The sequence below is a fragment of the Amblyraja radiata genome, chromosome 2, assembly GCF_010909765.2.
Source record: "Amblyraja radiata isolate CabotCenter1 chromosome 2, sAmbRad1.1.pri, whole genome shotgun sequence".
In the NCBI taxonomy this organism is placed as follows: domain Eukaryota; kingdom Metazoa; phylum Chordata; class Chondrichthyes; order Rajiformes; family Rajidae; genus Amblyraja; species Amblyraja radiata.
This window is the reverse complement of record NC_045957.1, coordinates 2,338,203-2,361,850: the sequence shown is the minus strand read 5'-3', so window position 1 is coordinate 2,361,850 and position 23,648 is coordinate 2,338,203. Positions and strand designations below refer to the sequence as shown.

Sequence of the window (23,648 nt, the reverse complement as noted above, 5' to 3'; positions counted from 1 at the left end):
CCCCCCTCCCCCCTCCATTTCCCCCGCCCCCACCTGCATCAGCCGGGCCTGCCTCGCTGCGGTTCAGGCAGTGGGTTGGGTGAGGCATGGATTGGGTGTGGGGTCAGGGTTGACTGCTTCGACCAGGTGGTGGCGGATGGATGGGCTGCCCGGGTGGTGGGACATCTGACTGCGGGTTGTTCCAGAGGGCCTGGCAGCCCGTGCGGACAGTGGTGGTGGGGATGGGCGCTCTGTCTCCGACCCGCCCCCGAGGTGGTGGCTGTGGCGGCTGGTGCCGGGCTGCAAGTGGGTCAGTCCTGGGTTGGCTGGGAACGGGGTACTGACCACTCTCCCCCTCCCCAAATGTGGTGCAGAGGGTTTTGCAACCCGGCCAGGGCAACGGGTGGTCCAGGGTACTGACCACTGTCTCTCTCCCCCCACAGGTGGTTGGCGAGGGGCTGGCGGCACGTGCTGGGCTGCGGGTGGGCGATCGTATCCTGGAGGTGAACGGCACGGACCTGCGGCACGCGGCTCACCAGGATGCAGTGACAGCCCTGCTGACCAACCAGCACCACATCCAGCTACTGCTCCGCAGGGACCCCCCGCCTCCCGGCATGCAGGTGGGTGACCCTCCACCCCCTCCCATGACCCCCGACCCGGCACACTGACCCCCCTCCCACCACGACCCCCAACCCGGCACCCTGACCTCACCACCATCTCAACCCCGACCCGTCACCCTGACCCCCCCCCCTCCACGACCTCCGACCCGGCACCCTGACCCCGCCACCATCTCGACCCCCGACCCGGTGCTCTGACCTCCCACCACTACGACCCCCGACCCCCTCAGTCACGGCCAGGCATGCAGATGGGTGACCCCTCCCTCCCCTGATCTCTACACCCCCCCCACCACCACGTCCCCCTCCAGGGTGACCCTAATACCTACGCCCCCAACCATCACCACCACACCCAATCCAGCACCCACACCCCACCGTGCATGCAGGAGATTTGCACGACCCCCTGACCCCCTGTGGCCTGGCATGCAAGTGAGTGACCCCCTCCCTCACCGCCACCCACCTCCCCATGGGACCCCATGTGGCCCGGCATGCAGCTGGATATCTGCCACCCCCTGACCAACAGTGTGGGAGGAGGAATGGCATCGTGGTAGGGCAGGGGAGGGCTGAGCTGTCCATGTGGGAGGAGTTGGGTGGAGGGGGGAGTCGTTCCCGGGACTACGGGGGCTGACTGACCCCTGATATGTTTCCCAGGAGATTCGGATCGACAAGTTGCCCGGGGAGAAGCTGGGGATCAGTGTACGAGGGGGAGCCAAGGGCCACGCGGGCAACCCCTTCGATGCCACCGATGAGGGCATCTTCATCTCCAAGGTGTGTGCCCGAGGGGGTGGGTGGACTGTGGGTCAGTCTGACTGCTGTGTAAGTGTGTGTACACTGTGTGTGTGTACACTGTGTATACACTGTTGTGTGTGTACACTGACTGTGCACACTGACTGTGTGTGTGTACACTGACCATTGTGTGTGTGTGTACACTGACTGTGTGTGTGTACACTGACTATGTGTGTGTACACTGACTGCGTGTGTGTACGCTGACTGCGTGTGTGTACACTGACCGTGTGTGTGTACACTGACCATTGTGTGTGTGTGTACACTGACTGTGTGTGTACACCGACTGTGTGTACACTGACTGTGTGTGTACACTGACTGTGTGTGTGTACACTGACTGTGTGTGTGTACATTGACCATTGTGTGTGTGTGTACACTGACCACTGTGTGTGTGTACACTGACTGTGTGTGTGTGTACTGACTCTGTGTGTACACTGACTGTGTGTACACTGACCATTGTGTGTGTACACTGACCACTGTGTGCGTGTACACTGACTCTGTGCGTACCCTGGTGCTGTGTGTATACTGACACTGTGTACCTTGGTGTGTGCGTGTACATTGACACTGCGTACCCTGGTGCTGTGTGTGTACACTGACACTGCGTACTCTGGTGCTGTGTGTGTACACTGACACTGCGTACCTTGGTGCTGTGTGTGTACACTGACACTGTATACCTTGTTGCTGTGTGTGTACACTGACACTGCGTACTCTGGTGCTGTGTGAGTACACTGACACTGCGTACCCTGGTGCTGTGTGTGTATACTGACACTGCGTACCTTGGTGTGTGCGTGTACATTGACACTGCGTACCCTGGTGCTGTGTGTGTACACTGACACTGCGTACCTTGGTGCTGTGTGTGTACACTGACACTGTATACCTTGTTGCTGTGTGTGTACACTGACACTGCGTACTCTGGTGCTGTGTGAGTACACTGACACTGCGTACCCTGGTGCTGTGTGTGTATACTGACACTGCGTACCTTGGTGTGTGCGTGTACATTGACACTGCGTACCCTGGTGCTGTGTGTGTGTGTACACTGACACTGCGTACTGTGGTGCTGTGTGTGTACACTGACACTGCGTACCTTGGTGCTGTGTGTGTACACTGACACTGTATACCTTGTTGCTGTGTGTGTATACTGACACTGCGTACCTTGGTGCTGTGCGTCAGGTGAGCTCAGGGGGAGCGGCGGCGAGGGACGGGAGGCTGCAGACGGGGCTGCGTATTCTGGAGGTCAACAACCACAGCCTGCTGGGGACCACCCACGCCGAGGCCGTGCGAATCCTGCGAGCTGTCGGCGACACCCTCACCATCCTGGTGTGTGACGGCTTCCCACCCAGCGCTCTCTCCACCACTGCCGTCGAGGTAGGGACCCTGGGGCAACGGGGTGCAGAGGGAGGGACGATGGGAGGGGGTGACAGACAGGGGGAGATGGCGTCTGTCTGAAATAGCAAGTGTGGACCAGTGGATGGATGGGGGGGGGTGGGGGTAGGGCCAGGCGGTGAGTGTGCCAGTTGTCCAGTGGGTGAGAGGGGGTAGGGCCAGGCAGTGAGGGGCAGATGGAGAGGGGGTGTGTCTGACACAGCCACTGTGGACCAGTGGAAAGGCACGGGCTGAGGAGTGAGTGAGGGGAAGGGGCCAGGTTGGTAGAAGTGCCAGAGAGCGGAGGGAGAGGCTGGGTGACGGAGCTATGATAGCCAGGTGGAGGGGGGGTGGGGTGGGAGAGTAAGAAATAGAGAGGGGATGATGACCTTGTTGGGAGTATGTAGGCTCTCAAATAGTCAAGGAGAATTAGAAGACCAAATATGCAGTGAGATTGCAGACAGCTGCAAGACGAATCGGGCTGTCGTAGTTGGGGAGATGAAGTTTCCCAATATAGACCGGGACTGTCGTAGTGACAAAGGCTAAGATGGAGTGGAATTTGTCAGATGTGTTGAGGAACGTTTTGTCAGGCAGTATGTAGAGGGCCCTACAAGGAAGAGAGCAACACTGGGCCTGTTGTTAGGAAACAGGACGGGGCAAGTAACTGAAGAGTGGGTGAGTGAGCACCTTGGCACCAGCGACCACAGTGATGCAAATAATTCACCTGGCTCTAGATCATATTGATCTTTGTGGAGCTCTTGGCTCGGAGGATAATGGACCTGCAGTGTCTCTGAGTATTGTGGTGCCAAAGCTATCTCATGTCCTCCCTCTTCTTGCCCTCATGATGTCTCTCTGAAGTGAACTCCCTACATTCTTATGGAGATGCAGGATTCACTTAATGCCGGCTGCCTACGCGTGACTAAGCTCCCTGCCCTTTCCTGAGGGAATATTGCAGCTCATCCCTCTCCCAACTCTCCATCTTCCACACGTGTGCCCGTGGTGAATTCCTACAATATTTACGTGGGATCATACTCGTCCCTTGGTTCCAGACACATGTTTCCCCATTCTTTCTCCAGCTTTTACAAGACATTCAGGATTCTCCTCAATCCCATTTGCCGGGAAAATGTGCCCCGTTCCCCCCTCCTGGTTTATTTTATGCATTCTTTCCTACATCCACGATAAACTTTAAAGGACTCATCTCATCCCAATTGGCACCACCTGACAGACACTTCCTCCTGTAGATAGACTCAAAATGCTGGAGTAACTCAACGGGACAGGCAGCATCTCTGGAGAGAAGGAATGGGTAACGGTTCATGTGCACCTCCTCCAACCTCATCTACAATATCCGCTGTTCCAGGTGTCAACTCCTGCACATCGGCGAGACCAAGCACAGGCTCGCCGATAGTTTTGCTGAACACCTCAGCTCATTACGCCTAAACCTACGTGATCTCCCGGTAGCTAAATACTTTAACTCCCCCTCCCATTCCCACACTGACCTTTCTGTCCTGGGCCTCCTCCATTGTCAGAGTGAGGCCCAGCGCAAATTGGAGGAACAGCACCTCATATTTTGCTTGGGTAGTTTACACCTCAGCGGTATGAACATTGACTTCTCTAACTTCAAGTAACCCTTGCTTTCCCTCTCTCTCTCCACCCCCTCCCACTCCCTGGTTCTCCGACCAGTCTGACTGCCCCCCTGATTACATTTTATCTTTGTATGCTTTGTTGTCAATTTCTAGCTAACAATGATTTATTCCACATTTTCCTTGACCTTCATCTCCTTTGACCTCTTGTTCTCACATCTCTGTGTCTCCCCCTCCCCTGAAATCAGTCTGAAGAAGGGTCTCGACCCGAAACGTCACCCATTTCATCTCTCCAGAGATGCTGCCTGTCCCACTGAGTTACTCCAGCATCTTCGGTATAAACCAGCATCTGCAGCTCCTTCCTATGCACTTCCTCCTTTTTCCTGATCAAATCCTCAGTTTCCTTAATAGAAACAAGGAACAGCAGTTGATGGTATACACACAAAGTGCTGAAGGAACTCAACAAGTCAGGCAGCATTTCTGGAGAACATGGATATATGACATTTGGGGTGGGGATCCTTTTTCGGACTGATTGTAAGGGGTGGGGGGAAAGCTGGAAGAGAGATGGGGCAGGACAAAGCCCGGCAGGTAATAGGTGAACTCAGGTGAGGAGGGGTTTGATAGGTAGATGTTTGGACAAAGGCCAGCGAGGTGGACTAAGTCAATCTGACCATCTTGGCCTCTCCCCCTCACATGGTCATACTGACAGCTCAGTCCACACTCCACCCTACAGACCCAGCAGCCTCCAGCCGGTAGGACTGGGACCACCTGAAAGTTGCCCTTCAAGCCCCACACCATCCCCACTTGGGGAATACGTTACAGTTCCTTCAGCATCGCTGGGACAAAGTCCTGGGACCACATTGTACACTCACAACCCAGCTCACGTCACCTTCTCTAAGGGCAACTAGGGACGGGCAATGAAATGCTGCATAAAACACAGGGTGCTGGAGTAACTCAGTGGGTCAGCAGCATCTCTGGAATGATGGAGTAACTCAGTGGGTCAGCAGCATCTCTGGGGAATGATGGAGTAACTCAGAGGGTCAGCAGCATCTCTGGGGAATGATGGAGTAACTCAGCGGGTCAGGCAGCATCTCTGGGGAATGATGGAGTAACTCAGCGGGTCAGGCAGTGTCCCAGGGGAATAATGGAGTAACTCAGCGGGTCAGGCAGTGTCCCAGGGGAACGGTGTAGTTTTGGGTTGACCATTCCTGAAATGCGGGCTCGGCCTGTGAAGCCCACATCTTTCAGAAACAAAGTTAGATCTGTAAGTTGTTCTTATTCCTTTTCAGTCCTCTCCCGGAATCATTGTTAACCCTTTTGCTGCTGGGATGGGTCGAAAGAACAGCATGGAGAGCATCTCGTCCATCGATCGGGATATGAGCCCTGAGGAGGTGGACATCCTGCAGAAGGTAGGAGTGCAGTGGCTCCGTTTACAAGTAGGGGTGTAGCTTGATTACAGGTAGCAGGGTAGCCTGTTTACAGGTAGGGGTGTAGCACGTTTACAGGTAGGGGTGTGGCCTGTTTACAGGTAGGGGTGTGGCCCGTTTACAGGTAGGGGTGTGGCCTGTTTACAGGTAGGGGTGTGGCCTGTTTACAGGTAGGGGTGTGGCCTGTTTACAGGTAGGGGTGTGGCCTGTTTACAGGTAGGGGTGTGGCCTGTTTACAGGTAGGGGTGTGGCCTGTTTACAGGTAGGGGTGTGGCCTGTTTACAGGTAGGGGTGTGGCCTGTTTACAGGTAGGGGTGTAGCACGTTTACAGGTAGGGGTGTGGCCTGTTTACAGGTGCAGAGAATGTATGTGTAAATTTGCACAATTGGGAAGTTGAGCCAGTCTATGAACCAGTATTGTGATGCGTGTGGTTTGGTGGGAACGTGGTGGTGTGGTGGACACATCATCGACGTACAGTGATCAGTGTACACTGCTGGGTGATAGTGATCCCACTTTCGTATCTATTCCCTACACTCGCTAACACACTAGAAGCAACTTACAGAGGCCAATTAATCCGCACGTGTTTGAGATGCGGGCTGGGACCACTGTGTGTCGCTTCTACATAACTCTGGTTATCTCTTTTCAGGAGATTGAAATGGTTCGCGAGTCCTCACTGTGGGAGCAGGAAGAGTTGGAGAATGTGGTGAGAAGCTTTACAGTAATGCTCAGCTTCATCCTAGCGCGGGTTAGTAAGGATCAGGAGTCCCACCAGTGTGTTCCACAGCTCACTCAGTGTGCTCATGGCTGCCCCATCTCTGTAGCATAGAGTCATAGAGTGATACAGTGTGGAAACAGGCTCTTCAGCCCAACTTGCCCACAATGTCCCATCTACACTAGTCCCACCTGCCTGCGCTTGGTCCATATCCCTACAAACCTGTCCTATCCATGTACCTGTCTAACTGTTTCTGCCCATCTCCATGTCACTCAGCAAAGTAGTTCCTCTTCACCTCCTTTGTAAAAGAGCACCCTTAATTCTGGCTCTAAACTCTCCAACCAGTGGAACCATCCTTTGCACATCCACTCTATCTAAGCCTTTCTCTTCATCCTCACATCCCCAAATTGATTCACGTCATCAACAAACCTGGAAACGTTACGTTTCATCCCCTTGGCCAAACTGTGGATATAGTTCGTGTGTCGCTGCCCCCAAGCCCCGACCCGTGGTGATGGGATTGTCCTAACCTGACAGCCTGAGAACCACCTCTTCCTTCCCACTGGTTAACTCGCTCCCAATTCCCACATGAGCACATTATCACTGATTCGCTGTCCTTTGGACAGATATATGGTTAGCAAGGATTTAGAGGGCTGTGGGTCAAACAGGTCGTACCCAATATGCCACATTGATGGGCATGGAAGATGTGGGCTGAAGGGCCTGTGTCCGTCCTGTATGGTGCTGTGACTGGAATACCGGAGTAGACTTCCCCGCATTCCATGGGATCTAACCTTGCTCACCAACCACTTTGGCACATGAAGGAAAGCCGGCTGAAAGTCCATGCGTTCATTTACTGCACAGGGTCCATCCTGAGATGGATAAACCAGCAGTCCGATGGATGGGGTGTCTGTCGACCACTTAATATTTGTCAACATGCATGTCATTATGATCACCATCAATGCCATTGAGGGGGGACTGGAAGATGGAACAGTACAGCATAGGAATAGGCCCTTCAGTCCACAACTCTGCATCAACCATGATACCCCGCTGAGTTCCTTCAGCACTTTGTGTTAGAACATAGAACAGAGCAGTGAACATCTCAAGTAAACTTTCCCCATCTCACCTTATAGCAATGATGTCTCGTGTCGGGGAAAAGGATCTGTCTGCCGTGTCTAGGCCTCTCATAATTTTATTTACTTCCTATCAAGTCTCCCCTCAACATCCAACGTTCCAGAGAAAACACTGCAGGTCTCTCCAACCTCTCCCTATAGCTGAAACCCTCTAATTCAGGCATGATTCTGGTAAACCTCCTCTGCACCCTCTACAATGCCTCAACATCCTTCCTGTAATGGGGCAAGCAGACCTGCATGCCATACTCCCACAGTGGGCTGACCTGCGTTCTGTAAAGCTGCAGATTCCAGTATTGGAAGTTTCTTGTGTCCCCATGATGCCAATCCTCCTGGCTTTATCCTTGGTCTTTGGCGTCCAGTCTGAAGCAATTGCACCTGTTCCACTCCTGAAGGTCAGAATTACGCATGCCTGTGGAATTCTGGGAATCCGGGAATGTGCCCAATGCAAGGGGCAGCCGCCGGAGTTCATGAGGAATGTGGGAGGAATCTCCCAGCTGCTACATTGAGACCAGGGCAGCAGAGAGAGAGCCTCTGAACTGTGACATTGAATCCTCTCAGGCCGACACCTACTCCCTCCTGGGGCCACTCCGTCTCTGGAATCTGACTGAAGAACCCAGCAGCATCGGAAATGAGCTGTGGATGGGAATTGGTGATGGGAGCTGTGGATGGGAGCTGTGGATGGGAGCTGGTGATGGGAGCTGTGGATGGGAGCTGTGGATGGGAGCTGTGGATGGGAGCTGTGGATGGGAGTTGGTGATGGGAGCTGTACATGGGAGCTGTGGATGGGAGCTGTGGATGGGAGCTGGTGATGGGAGTTGTGGATGGGAGTTGGTGATGGGAGCTGTGGATGGGAGCTGTACATGGGAGCTGTGGATGGGAGCTGTGGATGGGAGCTGTGGATGGGAGCTGTGGATGGGAGCTGTGGATGGGAGCTGGTGATGGGAGTTGTGGATGGGAGCTGTGGATGGGAGCTGTGGATGGGAGTTGGTGATGGGAGTTGGTGATGGGAGCTGTGGATGGGAGTTGGTGATGGGAGTTGGTGATGGGAGCTGTGGATGGGAGCTGTGGATGGGAGTTGGTGATGGGAGTTGTGGATGGAAGTTGGTGATGGGAGTTGGTGATGGGAGTTGTGGATGGGAGTTGGTGATGGGAGCTGTGGAAGGGAGTTGGTGATGGGAGCTGTGGATGGGAGCTGTGGATGGGAGCTGTGGATGGGAGTTGGTGATGGGAGTTGTGGATGGGAGCTGTGGATGGGAGCTGTGGATGGGAGTTGGTGATGGGAGTTGTGGATGGGAGCTGTGGATGGGAGCTGTGGATGGGAGTTGGTGATGGGAGTTGTGGGTGGGAGTTGGTGATGGGAGTTGGTGATGGGAGTTGTGGGTGGGAGTTGGTGATGGGAGCTGTGGGTGGGAGCTGTGGATGGGAGCTGTGGATGGGAGTTGGTGATGGGAGCTGTGGATGGGATCTGTGGATGGGAGCTGTGGATGGGAGTTGGTGATGGGAGCTGTGGATGGGAGTTGGTGATGGGAGCTGTGGATGGGAGTTGGTGATGGGAGCTGTGCATGGGAGCTGTGGATGGGAGCTGTGGATGGGAGTTGGTGATGGGAGCTGTGGATGGGAGTTGGTGATGGGAGCTGTGGATGGGAGCTGTGGATGGGAGCTGTGGATGGGAGTTGGTGATGGGAGTTGTGGATGGGAGCTGTGGATGGGAGTTGGTGATGGGAGCTGTGCATGGGAGCTGTGGATGGGAGCTGTGGATGGGAGCAGCCCCCACTCTGGCCACCGGGGACTCTTGGTCTCGGCAAATACATTCTCTCATTGACCACCACATGCTGGAGTAACTCAGCATACTGGCCAGGAATATATTTTCCTTTTCTCCAGAACATATGCTGAGTTACTCCAGCATTTCTTGTCTACTTTTGGTTTCAAACAGTATCTACACTTCCTTCCTACACATAGAACAGTACGACACAGGAACGGGCTCTTCAGCCACAATGTTTGTGCCAAACATGATGCCAAGATAAACTGATCTCATCTGTCTACATGATCCTTATCCCTCCATTCCCTGCTCATCCAGGTGCCTATCCAAAAGCAACTATTGTATGTGCCTCCACCACCACCCCTGGCACTGTGTTCTAGGCCCCCACCGCTATCTGTAAAACATGCCCCGCACATCTCCTCTAAACTATCCCCCTCTCACCTTACACCTATGTCCTCTAGTGTTGGATATTTTCACTGTCAGAAAAAAACATTCTGACTGTCAACTCTATCATTTTATATACTTCTATCAAGTCTGCCCTCAACCTCTGAGTGGCAGAATAATCTGTCCCAAGTCTATCCAACCGCTTCCTGTAGCTGAAACCCTCCAACCCAGGCAGCTTTCTGGTAAACCTGCTCTGCACTCTATCCAAAGCCTCCACATCCTCCTGTAATGGGGTGACCAGAACTGCATGCAATACTCCAGATGCAGCCTAATGGGCCTGTCCCACTGTACGAGCTCATTCAAGAGCTCTCCCGAGTTTAAAAAAAATAAAACTCATGGAAGTACGTAGCGGGTACGTCGGAGCTTGGGGACGCCTCTTAGCGGCTCGTAACGCTAACGGCAGGTACTCGGGATGACTCGTGAAGATTTTTCAACATGTTGAAAAATGTCCACGAGAGCCCGAGTACCTACGAGCGGCTATTACTGTAATTTTCCGAGTTCGAATCAGGGGAAACTCGGGAGAACTCTTGAATTAGCTCGTACAGTGGGACAGCCCCATAAGTCCTATAGAGCTGCATCATGACTTCCTGGCTCTTATATTCAATACAATGGGGTAGAAGTAAATTGAAGAGTACCTGCACAGACCCTTCGCCCACCTTGTCCATGCCGCCCATTGTCATACTGGGCTAGTTCAATTTTCCCGCATTTGGCCCATATCCCTCTAAACCCTTGTATCTATATATATGTCCAAATGTCTTTTAAAAGTCATCTTTTGTTGTGCTCCCATCTGCCACAGTGTGCCACACTGAGCAGCACTTTCAAACAACACTTTCCTGTTGGTATTAGACCTCCAGAAAGAAAGAAAAGTACAGATGCTGGAAATCTCGAACAAAAAGCAGAGTTTGAGGAAGGACATTCTTGTTGTTGAGGGAGTGCAGCGTAGGTTCATGAATTCCCGGAATGGCGGGACTGTCATATGATGAAAGAATGGAGTGACTGGGCTTGTGTTCACTGGAATTTAGAAGGATGAGAGGTAATAATAATAATGGATGGGATTTATATAGCGCCTTTCTAATACTCAAGGCGCTTTACATCGCATTACTCATTCACTCCTCAGTCACACTCGGTGGTGGTAAGCTACTTCTGTAGCCACAGCTGCCCTGGGGCAGACTGACGGTAGCGTGGCTGCCAATCTGCGCCTACGGCCCCTCCGACCACCACCAATCACTCACACACATTCACACACAGGCAAAGGTGGGTGAAGTGTCTTGCCCAAGGACACAACGACAGTATGCACTCCAAGCGGGATTCGAACCGGCTACCTTCCGGTTGCCAGCCGAACACTTAGCCTATTTGAATAAGTTAGGTCTATATTCTCTGGAGCGCAGAAGGTTAAGGGGGGACTTGATAGAGGTCTTTAAAATGATGAGAGGGATAGACAGAGTTGATGTGATCAAGCTTTTCCCTTTGAGAATAGGGAAGATTCAAACAAGAGGACATGACTTCAGAATTAAGGGACAGAAGTTTAGGGGTAACATGAGGGGGAACTTCTTTACTCAGAGAGTGGTAGCGGTGTGGAATGAGCTTCCAGTGGAAGTGGTGGCGGCAGGTTCGTTGGTATCATTTAAGCATAAATTGGATAGGCATATGGATGAGAAGGGAATGGAGGGTTATGGTATGAGTGCAGGCAGGTGGGACTAAGGGAAAAAAATTGTTCGGCGCAGACTTGTAGGGCCGAGATGGCCTGTTTCCGTGCTGTAATTGTTATATGGTTATATGGTTATTGTGCCATCTGTCGTCTGGTAGTAAGGTAATCTTACAGAAATATATAAAATTATTAAGGGATTGAACACGCTTGATGCAGGAAACATGTTCCCGATGTTGGGGGAGTCCAGAACCAGGGGCCACAGTTTAAGAATAAGGGGTGTGCCATTTAGAAAGGAGATAAGGCAAACCTTTTTCACACAGAGAGTTGTGAATTTGTGGAATTCTCTGCCTCAGAAGACAGTGGAGGCCGATAAACTGGATGCATTCAAGAGTTAGATAGAGCTCTTAAAGATAGCGAAGTGAAGGGGTATGAGGAGAAGTGAGAGAGGTGGGAGGAGTCAAAGGAGAAGTTGTTGAGCGTCAGGACCAGCTCTGCTAGGCACACGAGATTATTGGTAGACGGAAATTGGCTGGCTCTGCGGTCGACTAAGAAACGGAGGGTTTTAAGACTCTCCTGGTGAGGGATGGAGTTGTAGAGTGACTGGACATCCATAGTAAAGATGAGGGAGTGGGGGCCTGGAAAACGGAAGTCATGGAGGAGACGAAGAGCGTGTGAGGTGTCTTGGACATAGGCCTGAAGAAGGGTCTTGGCCCGAAACGTTGCCTATTCCTTCTCTCCAGAGACGCTGCCTCACCCGCTGAGTTACTCCAGCATTTTGTGTCTACCTTCGGTATGGGAAGGCAGGAACAGGGTAGTTTTTATGATTGATCAGCCATGATTACATTGAATGGCGGTGCTGCCTCAAAGGGCCGAATGGTCTACTCCTGCACCCGTTGTCTATATGACCGCCACTAACTCTGCCTCTGTCCTCTGATAGGAGAGGATGCGTCGGGAGCAAGAGGAGGCCACACGGCGGCTGGAGGAGGAGGAGGCAGAGGTGAGGAGAATGATTGGTCCAGTGAGCAAGAGGGATGGAGCACTGGACTGGCTTACAGGGGAGTGAGGACTTACATGAGAGTGAGAGGGAAGAAGTGCTGCAGGAACTCGGAGTCAGGCAGCATCTGCGGACGCAATGGACACAGGACATTTCCGGTTGGGACCCTTCCTCAGGCTGATGCAGTTCTGGGGGAAATGTGGGAAATAGTGGTGGGGGCGGGACAAGTCATGATGCAGCTCTTTTGGAATTTGGTTAGGCCGTATTTGGTGTATTGTGTGCAGTTCTGGTCACCACATTACAGGAAAGATGTGGAGGCTTTGGAGAGGGTGCAGAGGACGTTTGCCAGAATGATGCCTGGATTAGAAGGTTTCAGCTACAGGGAGAAATTGGACACACGCTTTGTTTTTTTCTCTGGAATGTCCCAGGATGAGGGGAGACTTAACAGAAGTATATAATATTAATCTGTCGGAAGGAGAGGCAGATGCTGGTTTAAACCGAAGATAGATATAAAACGCTGGAGTTACACGGTGGGTCAGGCAGCATCTCTGGAGAAAAAGAATAGGTGATGTTTCGGGTCGGAACCTTTTGTCAGTGAAAGAAAAGGTGGGAGGAAGAGCCTGGAGGCGAGAAAAGGCCAGAACAAATCAGGGCCGGTAACAGATGACCTCAGGAAGGGTTGAGCCCAGAATGGCCCAATGTTGGCTGTGGAAGGTGTGATAACAAGAGGGATACAAGGATGTGACAGAGCAACAATGGATACAAGGATGAGTGGGGCAGAGGGGACTTCAGCTGCTACTTGAAATTAAGGATATCAGTGTTAGATAGGGTCAGAACCTTTTTTCTAAAGCTGGAATTGGCCAAGACAGAATGGCATTTTTAAGGTGAGGGGAGATTTTAATGGCGATGTGCAGGGCAAATGTTTTTACACAGGGTGGTGAGGGCCTGGATCACACTGGCAGAGGTGGTATTGGAGGTAGATATGACAGTGGCATTTAAGAGGCTGCTAGATAGGTGCATGGAAGTGCAGGGAATAGATGTGGATCATATACAGGTAGATCAGTTCACTTTAACTTAGCGACATGTTTGGCACAAACATTGTGGGCCGAAGGGCCTGTTCCTGTGCTGTACTGTTCTGTGTCTATGTTCTAGGTGATACAGTGCATTCTGAAAGTATTCAGACCCCTTCACTTTTTCCACATTTTGTAACGTTACAGCCTTATTCTAAAATGGATTACGTTCTTTTTTTTTATCATCAATCTACACACAATACCTCATAATAAAAAAGCAAAAACAAGCGTTTAGAAATTTTTGCAAAGTAATTGAAAAGAAATAACTGAAATATCACATTTACTTAAGTATTCAGACCCCTCACTCAATACTTTGTTGAGGCACCTTTGGCAGCGATTACAGCCTCAAGTCTTCTTGGGTACAATGCCACAAGCTTGGCACACCTGTATTTGGGTAATTTCTCCCATTCTTCTCTGCAGATCCTCTCAAGCTCTGTCAGGTTGGATGGGGAGCGTTGATGCACAGCTATTTTCAGGTCCCTCCAGAGATTTTTGATCGGGTTCAAGTCTGGGCTCTGGCTGGGCCACTCAAGGACATTCACAGACTTGTTACGAAGCCACTCCTGTGTTGGCTTGGCTGTGTGCTTAGGGTCGTTGTCCTGTTGGAAGGTGAACCTCAGCCCCAGTCTGTGGTCCAGAACGCTCTGGAGCAGGTTTTCATCAAGGATCTCTCTGTACTTTTCTCCGTTCATCTTTCCCTCGATCCTGACTAGTCTCCCAGTTCCAGTCGCTGAAAAACATCCCCACAGCATGATGCTGCCACCACCATGCTTCACCGTAGGTATGGTATTGGTCTGGTGATGAGTGGTGCCTGGTTTCCTCAAGACGTGACGCTTGGCACTCAGGCTAAAGAGTTCAATCTTGGTTTCATCAGACCAGAGAATCTCCTTTAGGTACCTTTTGACAAACTCCAAGTGGGTTCCTATGTGCCATTCACTGAGGAGTGGCTTCCGTCTGGCCACTCTACCATAAAGGCCTGATTGGTGGAACACTGCAGATATAGTTATCCTTCTGCAAGTTTCTCCCATCTCCACAGAGGAACTCTGGAGCTCTATCAGAGTGACCATCGGGTTCTTGGTCACCTCCCTGACCAAGGCCCTTCTCCCCCGATTGCTCAGTTTTGCCGGGCGGCCAGCTCTATGAAGAGTCCTGGTGGTTCCAGTTCTTCCATTTAAGAATGACGGAGACCACTGTGCTCTTCGAGATCTGCAATGCTGCAGAAATAGTTTTATACCCTTCCCCAGATCTGTGTCTTGACACAATCCCATGTCGGAGGTCTACGGACAATTTTGAGTGTTATAGCAAAGGGTCGGAATACTTATGTAAATGTGATATTTCCGTTATTTCTTTTTAATTACTTTGCAAAAATTTCAAAACACCTGTGGCAGGGTGGTGGATCAGATGGGTGAACACCAGGGTGGGGAGGGGCTGATTGTGTGCAGTGTCCATTGGTGTGGGTTCTCCCTGCCGCAAGCAGAGCCCCTTGTGTGTTCATCTTCCTCCACCTTCACCCTGTCTTTGTTACAGAATCGCACGACCGAACCCCTCAAACTGGACTACAGAACCCTGGCAGCCTTGCCCAGCACTGGCATACAGAGGGTTAGCCGGGTAAGGCAGTATGTGTATGCACGAACGTGTACGTTTTGGGCATGTGTATGTGAGCATGTTCATGTGTGCATGTCTGTTTGGGCACGTTCATGGGGGTATGTGTGGGCATTTTCATGGGGGTGTGTGTGTGGGCATTTTCATGGGTGTGTGTGTGGGAGTGAGTGTGTGTGTGTGTGAGCCCTGTACCGATGTTGCTTCCCAAATAGCAACGCTCACACTTGTCAGAGTTGGATTCCTGTCACTGGTCCGTGGCCCATTTCCCTGGTTCATACAGACCCTGTACTGGTGGAATCTCTGATGACAACATTCTCATCCAGATACGTGGAGAGACTGGATGGGCTGGGTGTGTTTCCCAGGAGTGGAGGAGACTGAGAGATAATTGGAGAGAGTGGTTAAAATGATGAGTGCGGTAGAGAGGGCAGACAATTCAAATCTTGTGTCTAGGGTGGGACTGTTAGATGAGAGCGTGGGTTTCAGGTGAGAGGTGGGCATGCTAGACAGGGAATGTTTTCACACCGATGGTGCTTGAAGTCTGAGGGGATACACAGGGAAATGGGAGCTGTTCTGGTAGGCATGAAGATAGTAGGTCTCTATGACGTCCGTGTGGGATCCAACTGTGGTTCTTAGTTTAGTTTAGTGATACAGCACGGAAACAGGCCCTTCGGCCCACCGAGTCCGTGCCAACCAGCGATCACCCGTACACTAGTTCTATCCACAACACACTAGGGACAATTTACAGAAGCTAATTAACTTGCACATCTTTGGAATGTGGGAGGAAACTGGAGCACCCGGAGAAAGCCCACGCAGTCACAGGGAGAACGTACAAACTCCATACAGACAGCACCCGTAGTCAAGATGGAACCCGGGTCTCTGGCTGTGAGGCAGCAACTCTACAGCTGCGCCACCGTGCCTCCCTGGACATGAACATAGTAGGCCGAAGGGCCTGCTCTGTGCTGAACGACTAACGTCGTGTATACGGTACATATTGAAATTGAAATTGATTTTATTAGGGACAGTGCATATTAATAAACATTAACATGTAATACGCAAGATTGTAGCCAGTAGCTAATTTCCATCTTTAGTCCCAAACAAGGTAAACACATTCCAAACAAGGTAAAAACAATATAAACAAAACAAACAATATGGCATCCGTGACTCCCAAACATGGGTCAGGAGAGGGAGGGGGGGTGTTTGGGACATGGAGGTTGGAGCAGGCTGGATGGGGTTACAGAGAAATGACATATTCCTCACTCTACTCAGTGGCACTGTCACACAGCACGCAAACAGGCCCTTCAGCCCAACGCCTCCCTGCCGACCCAGAAGCGCAGATTGTGCGCATGTTCCTGGAGGTTTGAGGTGGGTTGGGCTGGAGCGGAGCTTGGTGACCGTGTGGAGCCAGCTGTCAAACACTGGGGAATGCCGAGCTGGACAACAGCCGCACTGTGCGCTGTGGAATGCAGTCGTCACCTGGGGCCCCAGCGAGCTGTGGGTTGCATGGTCAGCCCTGCACCTGCTGCCTGTGGGTGCAGGGCAGCAGCTCTGTACTCACACACACACCCACTGTGTGGACAGATCTCTCCCCGCACAGCCCAGGACAGAGAGGACAGACCTCTCCCTGCACAGCCCAGGCACCCCACGCTCAGCACTGGGAGCCAGGCCCACTGCGAGGTAGGGACACCGGGGATGGGGGGGAAAGGAGGGTGTGGGGTTGGAGTGAAGGGTGAGGGGTGGGCTGTGGTTATGGGGGTGAGGGGTGGTTATGGGGGCGGGGTGTGGTTACGGGTGGTGAGGTGTGGTTAGGGGGGTGGGTGAGTAAGTGGGGAGGTGGGGTGAGTTGTTGGGTGTGGTTAGGGGGTGGTGTGGGTAGGGAGGTTGGGGTCTGGTTAGGCGGGTGAGGGGGGGGTGGGGTGTGGTTATGGGGGTGAGGTGGTTAGGGGGTGGGGTGTGGTTAGGCAGGTGAGTGGGGGGGTGAGGTGGTTAGGGGGTGGTGTGTGGCTATGGGGTTGAGGTGGTTGGGGGTGGTGTGGTGTGGTTAGGCGGGTGAGTGGGGGGTGGGGTGGTTAGGGAGTGGTGTGTGGCTCTGGGGGTGAGGTGGTTGGGGGGGTGGGGTGTGGTTAGGAGGGTGCGGGGGTGTCAGGGTAACAGCTGATAGGGGCGGATGATGTGGGGGAGGTGGAGCTGGTGATGGGGGGGGGGGGGGATGGTTTGGTGGGAGTGTTGAGAGGTAGGGACTGCGCTTGTTCCTGGCACTGTGCTGTGTGACATCCCAGTGCACACAAGGTCACACCTTGCTGTTGTGTAGTGAGATCACCACGTGTACCCTGCACAAGTTCAGCGTGGCTGTGTGAGTGACCAGAGTGCCATGTATTGGTGGGGGTGGGTAGGGCCGTCTGGGTCAGAGCTGCTGGAGTGTGGAGTGGGCAGGGTTGCGGGGGGGAGGGGCTGCGGGTGGGGGTGGGCAGGGTCGCTAGGGGAGGGGTCAGGGTGTTGAGACCTAGGGGGTGGGGAGTGTGTCTAAACGCTCACTGTCCATCTCTGACCTCAGCTGAGTGCAGGAGCGGCTGCGATGGAGACCCAGTGTGGACCCCCTCCCCACCCGTCATGGGGATGCGCCTCAGAGTGGGGGTCTGGCACCAAGATGCCCCCGGACTGCGATGTAGACCATGGGGCTGGTGTCAGCGCGCTGCCTGTCACCCCCGGCAGAGGGACACAAACCGTGGGTAGTGGGCAGAGAGTGCCCACCCTCACCAGCCCAGCACCACACAAGGACAGTGGGCAGAGAGTGCCCACCCTCACCAGCCCAGCACCACACAAGGACAGTGGGCAGAGAGTGCCCAGCCCAGCACTGCTGGACCAGGAGGAAGAGGTGCTGATCGAACTGCAGCCCATCCCCTTCCACCAGAACCCCTTTGTGCTGGGCAACGTGAGGTGGAGGGGGAGCCCGGTGGGCAGAGTCCAGGCAAGCACACACCCCGCAGACATGGACCAGGGAACCCTGGCATGGCTTGTCCTGGCCTGGTTCCAGCGTGTGGGCATGCTCATGTACACGTGTGTGCTCCAGCATGTGTGTGCACATCTGTCCCAGGTTCAGGTTTATTATGGTCACATGGACCAAGGTACAGTCAATGTTTTGCATGCTATCCAATCAGATCAGCTAACACCATCAATCACGCCAAATTCAAGTACTATAGATGTAGCATAGTGTAGAATATCGTTGTCAGCCTCTGTCAATGTCCGTGTGTGGCCCAACCCATCCTGGCTGGACCCTGGGCACAGAGAAGTACATGATCCTGCACGTGTCTGCAGATCTGCCAGTGATTGTGCATGTGTATGTCCGTGTTTGTGTATGATCATGCATGTGTGTTCATGCTGTGGTGTGATTGTGTGTGTGGCCGTGCAGTCGTGTACACAGATGCATGCTTTGGCTTGTCTGCATGGGCGGGTGAGGGGGTGCAGGGGCTGTGGGAGGGGACGGGGGTGGGGGAGGGTGAGGGTGAAGGGGTTCCGGGGCTGTGGGAGGGGCTGGGGTGGGGGGGGGTGTTGCATGGGAGGGTGAGGGGGTGCAGGGGCTGTAGGAGAGGGCGGGGGAGGGACCATGGCTGGGTATGTGGGGGGTGGGGAGGTGGGATGGAGGGGCCATGGCTGGGTGTGTAGGAGTGGGGGTGAGGGAGGGGGGATGGAGGGTACAGGGGGCATTCCCGGCCTCAGTGGGGAGCCAACAGGCGGACTTGTGTTGTTCTGTTTCCCAGCCGCCCAGCTCCAGCAACAGTCCGGTTTGTGGAAGCAGTGTCCCGCGGGAATTCACCAGCTCACCCACCCTCCAGCTGGTAGGTTCACCGCGCTACCGTGGGGGTACAGTGGGATAGTGGGTGTACACGTACTGTGGGTGTACACCCACTGTGGTACATGTACTGTGCGAGTACACCTACTGTTTTTTTTTATACAAATACTTTTATTCAGAAAACAAAACCAAACATACAAAAAAGTAACACGATCAAAACTGCCTTTGTGGCAGTTTACAAAACAACAGTCACCAATTTGAAAATAACGTCATCCTCATCAGTTATACACTCGACCTCGACCTCGACCAGCGTTCACGGAAGGCCTCCAGAGTCCTCGTAGACACCGTGTGTTCCCTCTCCAGGGACACACGGGCACGGATGTAGACCCAGAAAAGGGGCAGGCAGCCAATCCCGGTGCTGCCGTCGACCACCCGCTCCCTGGACCCGTGAATGGCCAACTTGGCCAGGACCAGGAGCAGACGGACAGGGAGATCCCCCTCTCCCTCCCGACCCTCCCCCCTCTGTAGTACACGTACTGTGGGTGTACACGTACTGTGGGAGTGCTCGAGGCTACACCCTCATACCATGCGCTGGCAGCATGTGGCAGCTCATCGCTTCACCACCAACCTCAGTCTTGTCTTTCTCTCCCCCCAGGATCTGCCAGTACACAGAAACATCAGGGCCAAGTCTGCCACTGAGGTGAGTCCCTGTGTGGCGAGTTAGTCTGTCTCAGACACACTGTGCTGGGCAGTGGGGCCATGCGTTGTGATTTACAAGGCAGCGTTAGTTAGCCTGGTGAGGCAGGTTAGTCTCAGACACACTGTGCTGGGCTATGGGCGTTGTGCTTTATAAGGCAGCGTTAGTTAGCCTGGTGAGGCCGGATAGTCTCAGACACACTGTGCTGGGCTATGGGCGTTGTGCTTTATAAGGCAGTGATAGTTAGCCTGGTGTGGCAGGTTAGTCTCAGACACACTGTGCTGGGCTATGGGCGTTGTGCTTTATAAGGCAGCGTTAGTTAGCCTGGTGAGCCAGGTGCACCAGGCTGAGTGAAGTTCAGAATCAACAGTACACATGGTCATGGAGGGAGGGACAGGCTGGAACGTAAGACACTGAGGAGTGATCTTACAGAGGTGTATCACAGAGGCCTGTTTGTACAGTACAACTCTGTCTTTAGAGAGAACAACACAGTTATATTGCACAAACAGGCCCTTCAGCCCAACAGTCCATGCTGGTCTATCTGCTCACGTTACATCTGCCTCCCTTTGGGACAAACACTCTCAGCCGTTCCTATGCGGGTGCCCTTGTTACGAGGGGCGAGGAGTAGAGGAAAGGTGGGTCAGTCCGTGTGACAGGGCGGTGGACCTGCGTGTGTAGGACACGCGTGTTTGGGATCGTGTATGGGACCGTGTATGTCCAAGCCTGTTAGTATGTCAGAATGTGTCTGACTGTGTACTTGGTGTCGTGCGGGTCCGTGTACGTGGTGCTAGGCGTGTCTGCCCATGTATGTGAAGCCAGGCGTGTCAGTGCATGTCTGCCCGTGTACGTGTGGCCAGGCGTGTCCATGCGTGTCTGCCCGTGTATATGTGGCCAGGCGTGTCCGTGCGTGTCTGCCCGTGTACGTGTGTCCATGCGTGTCTGCCCGTGTACGTGTGTCCCTGCGTGTCTGCCCGTGTACGTGTGTCCTTGCGTGTCTGCCCGTGTACGTGTGTCCATGCGTGTCTACGTGTGTCCGTGCGTGTCTGCCCGTGTACGTGTGTCCGTGCGTGTCTGCCCGTGTACGTGTGTCCATGCGTGTCTACGTGTGTCCGTGTGTGTCTGCCCGTGTACGTGTGTCCGTGCGTGTCTGCCCGTGTACGTGTGTCCGTGCGTGTCTGCCCGTGTACGTGTGTCCATGCGTGTCTACGTGTGTCCGTGTGTGTCTGCCCGTGTACGTGTGTCCGTGCGTGTCTGCCCGTGTACGTGTGTCCGTGCGTGTCTGCCCGTGTACGTGTGTCCGTGCGTGTCTACGTGTGTCCGTGTGTGTCTGCCCGTGTACGTGTGTCCGTGCGTGTATGCCCGTGTACGTGAGTCCATGCGTGTCTGCCCGTGTACGTGAGTCCATGCGTGTCTGCCCGTGTACGTGTGTCCGTGCGTGTATGCCCGTGTACGTGCGTCCGTGCGTGTATGCCCGTGTACGTGTGTCCTTGCGTGTCTGCCCGTGTATGTGTGTCTTTGCGTGTCTGCCCGTGTACGTGTGTCCGTGCGTGTCTGCCCGTGTACGTGTGTCCATGCGTGTCTACGTGTGTCCGTGTGTGTCTGCCCGTGTACGTGTGTCCGTGCGTGTCTGCCCGTGTACGTGTGTCCATGCGTGTCTGCCCGTGTACATGTGTCCGTGCGTGTATGCCCGTGTACGTGTGTCCATGCGTGTCTGCCCGTGTACGTGTGTCCGTGCGTGTCTGCCCGTGTACGTGTGTCCATGCGTGTCTGCCCGTGTACATGTGTCCGTGCGTGTATGCCCGTGTACGTGTGTCCATGCGTGTCTGCCCGTGTACGTGTGTCCGTGCGTGTCTGCCCGTGTACGTGTGTCCGTGCGTGTATGCCCGTGTACGTGTGTCCTTGTGTGTCTGCCCGTGTACGTGTAGCCGTGCGTGTCTGCCCGTGTACGTGTGTCCGTGCGTGTATGCCCGTGTACGTGCGTCCTTGCGTGTCTGCCCGTGTACGTGTGTCCTTGCGTGTCTGCCCGTGTACGTGTAGCCGTGCGTGTCTGCCCGTGTACGTGTGTCCATGCGTGTCTGCCCGTGTACGTGTGTCCTTGCGTGTCTGCCCGTGTACGTGTAGCCGTGCGTGTCTGCCCGTGTACGTGTGTGTCTGCCCGTGTACGTGTGTCCATGCGTGTCTGCCCGTGTACGTGTGTCCGTGCGTGTATGCCCGTGTACGTGTGTCCGTGCGTGTATGCCCGTGTACGTGTGTCCTTGTGTGTCTGCCCGTGTACGTGTGTCCTTGCGTGTCTGCCCGTGTACGTGTAGCCGTGCGTGTCTGAATGTGTACATGTGGCTGTGCGTGTCTGACCGTGTACACGTGTACTCGCTCATGTCAGCCGCTTCCCACAAATCCTTAAATTGCGACTGGCGCCGGGAGCAGACATGGCCTCACTTGCTGCGCTGGGTGACACTGCATGGCATTCATTGCCCGGTCCGTGTCTTTCAATGTAGACCGGACAGTGAGGGGACCAGCTCAAGAGCAAAGATGGAGTGGAGTGGGTCAGCGGGCGATGGGTAACAGGACAGCGGGCAGTGGAGATTACTCCTGTGTCAGCGCAAATAACCTCAATTGATCCCTTGATCGCACTGACACAGGAGTAAGCTCCACTGCCCGCTGTCCTGTTATCCATCGCCCGCTGACCCGCTCTTGAGCTGGTCTGGTCTACATTGAGAGACCGGGCAGTGAATGTTGTGCAGTGTTACCCAGCGCAACAAGTGAGGCCCTGTCCTGCTCCTGGCGGCAGTCGGAATTTGAGGATTTGCGGGAAGCGGCTGACATGAGTGAGGCCGGCGAGCGGCAGGAGAGAGGAGAGAGGCCGCTCGCAGCCACCCGAGCTACTTCCCTCCCTGGCCACAATGCGGTGGCATCGCGCCCGGAGCGTCGCGACAGCGGTGAGTGAGTGAGTTGCTGGAATGATCCACGACCCCCTTCTTCTCAAAGCTTCTGCCCTCTCTGCAACTTTACCCCTGGCCAGATCCCCACATGCTGTGAAAGGAACTCTTCCCGTCCCCCTCCCCAGCGGCGCTGTCCTTTTACAGTCGCTTCCCACTTTACAGCCACTTCCCATCAGCTGCCAGCAATGAGGGATAGACTTGACATCGTTCTTGATGGTGCTATACTGAGGGATAGCCAAGTTTATCTTTCTTGGCTAACAACCTAACCTTCGGCCTCCTAGACACAGGTACATTTTCGTGCCTTATTTTTGGGTAAAAAATAGCGTCTTTTTGGTGTGAAATACGGTATTAAAAAACATATGGCTCAAAGAAATGTACTCCCCTTGTCATTGACGGTTTGAAGCAGCGTCGACGGCACGTCAGCTGCACACACTTTCCCATATTACATGCATTGCGGATGTAAGGCACGGGGAATTATGCTTAACTAAGAGATCGATCTCAGGTAGGCATAATTCTCCCGTGCCTTTACTATTTATATTTAATAATTACCATTTTATAATTTTGGTCAGGGTAGGCACTGTCTACCCTGATGGCACGTGCCTGGTGTACGTGTGCCCGTGCGTGTCTGACCCCCTCCCCGGTCTCTCTGGCAGCCCTGTTCCCCTGGCGGCCCCAACAGCCCGGAGCAGCAGTCGTTCCGCGAGCGGCAGCAATACTTTGAGATGGAGGTGAGGCCACTGGCCTCCGACAGGCCCAAGCGAGTCTCCCTCGTCGCTGAGGACGACCTGAGGAAGATGAGGGAGGAGGAGGGTGAGTCTGGACACCCACTCTACGCACCAACTGTCCCGTCTTCATACCCCTCCCCCCACACACACCTCCTCTCCCCTTGCCTCATCCCCTCCCCCACTATCCCCTCTCCCTCCCCACTATCCCCTCTCCCTCCCCACTCTCCCCTCCCCCACTCTCCCCTCCCCCACTCTCCCCTCCCCCACAACTCTCTCCCCTCCCCCACTCTCCCCTCCCCCACTCTCCCCTCCCCCTCTCTCCCCTCTCCCTCTCTCCCCTCTCCCTCTCTCCCCTCCCCCACTCTCCCCTCCCCACTCTCCTCTCCCCCACTCTCCCCT

General features: G+C 53.9%; 1 protein-coding gene and 1 long non-coding RNA gene across 5 annotated transcripts in view; one reads left to right on the top strand and one right to left on the bottom strand.

The window, feature by feature from the left end:
• The window catches only part of LOC116985699, a 20,323-nt gene extending 18,467 nt beyond the window's left edge, over positions 1 to 1,856 (bottom strand). Inside the window, exon 1 of the long non-coding RNA XR_004415335.1 lies at positions 1,847 to 1,856. This is a non-coding gene — a long non-coding RNA (uncharacterized LOC116985699). The remainder of the gene's footprint in view (positions 1 to 1,846) is intronic.
• Positions 1 to 23,648, top strand: part of scrib (scribble planar cell polarity protein) — a 151,958-nt gene that overhangs the window by 109,075 nt on the left and 19,235 nt on the right. For 3 of the 4 annotated variants that reach the window (XM_033040594.1, XM_033040586.1, XM_033040576.1), the window contains 10 exons: positions 1,245 to 1,361; positions 2,547 to 2,741; positions 5,608 to 5,727; positions 6,392 to 6,448; positions 12,373 to 12,432; positions 12,910 to 12,913; positions 15,025 to 15,107; positions 18,857 to 18,934; positions 19,544 to 19,588; positions 23,178 to 23,334. In XM_033040594.1, the coding sequence (XP_032896485.1) occupies positions 1,245 to 1,361; positions 2,547 to 2,741; positions 5,608 to 5,727; positions 6,392 to 6,448; positions 12,373 to 12,432; positions 12,910 to 12,913; positions 15,025 to 15,107; positions 18,857 to 18,934; positions 19,544 to 19,588; positions 23,178 to 23,334 (916 nt within the window). The remainder of the gene's footprint in view (positions 1 to 1,244; positions 1,362 to 2,546; positions 2,742 to 5,607; positions 5,728 to 6,391; positions 6,449 to 12,372; positions 12,433 to 12,909; positions 12,914 to 15,024; positions 15,108 to 18,856; positions 18,935 to 19,543; positions 19,589 to 23,177; positions 23,335 to 23,648) is intronic. The other variant, XM_033040567.1, reaches the window with a different exon arrangement.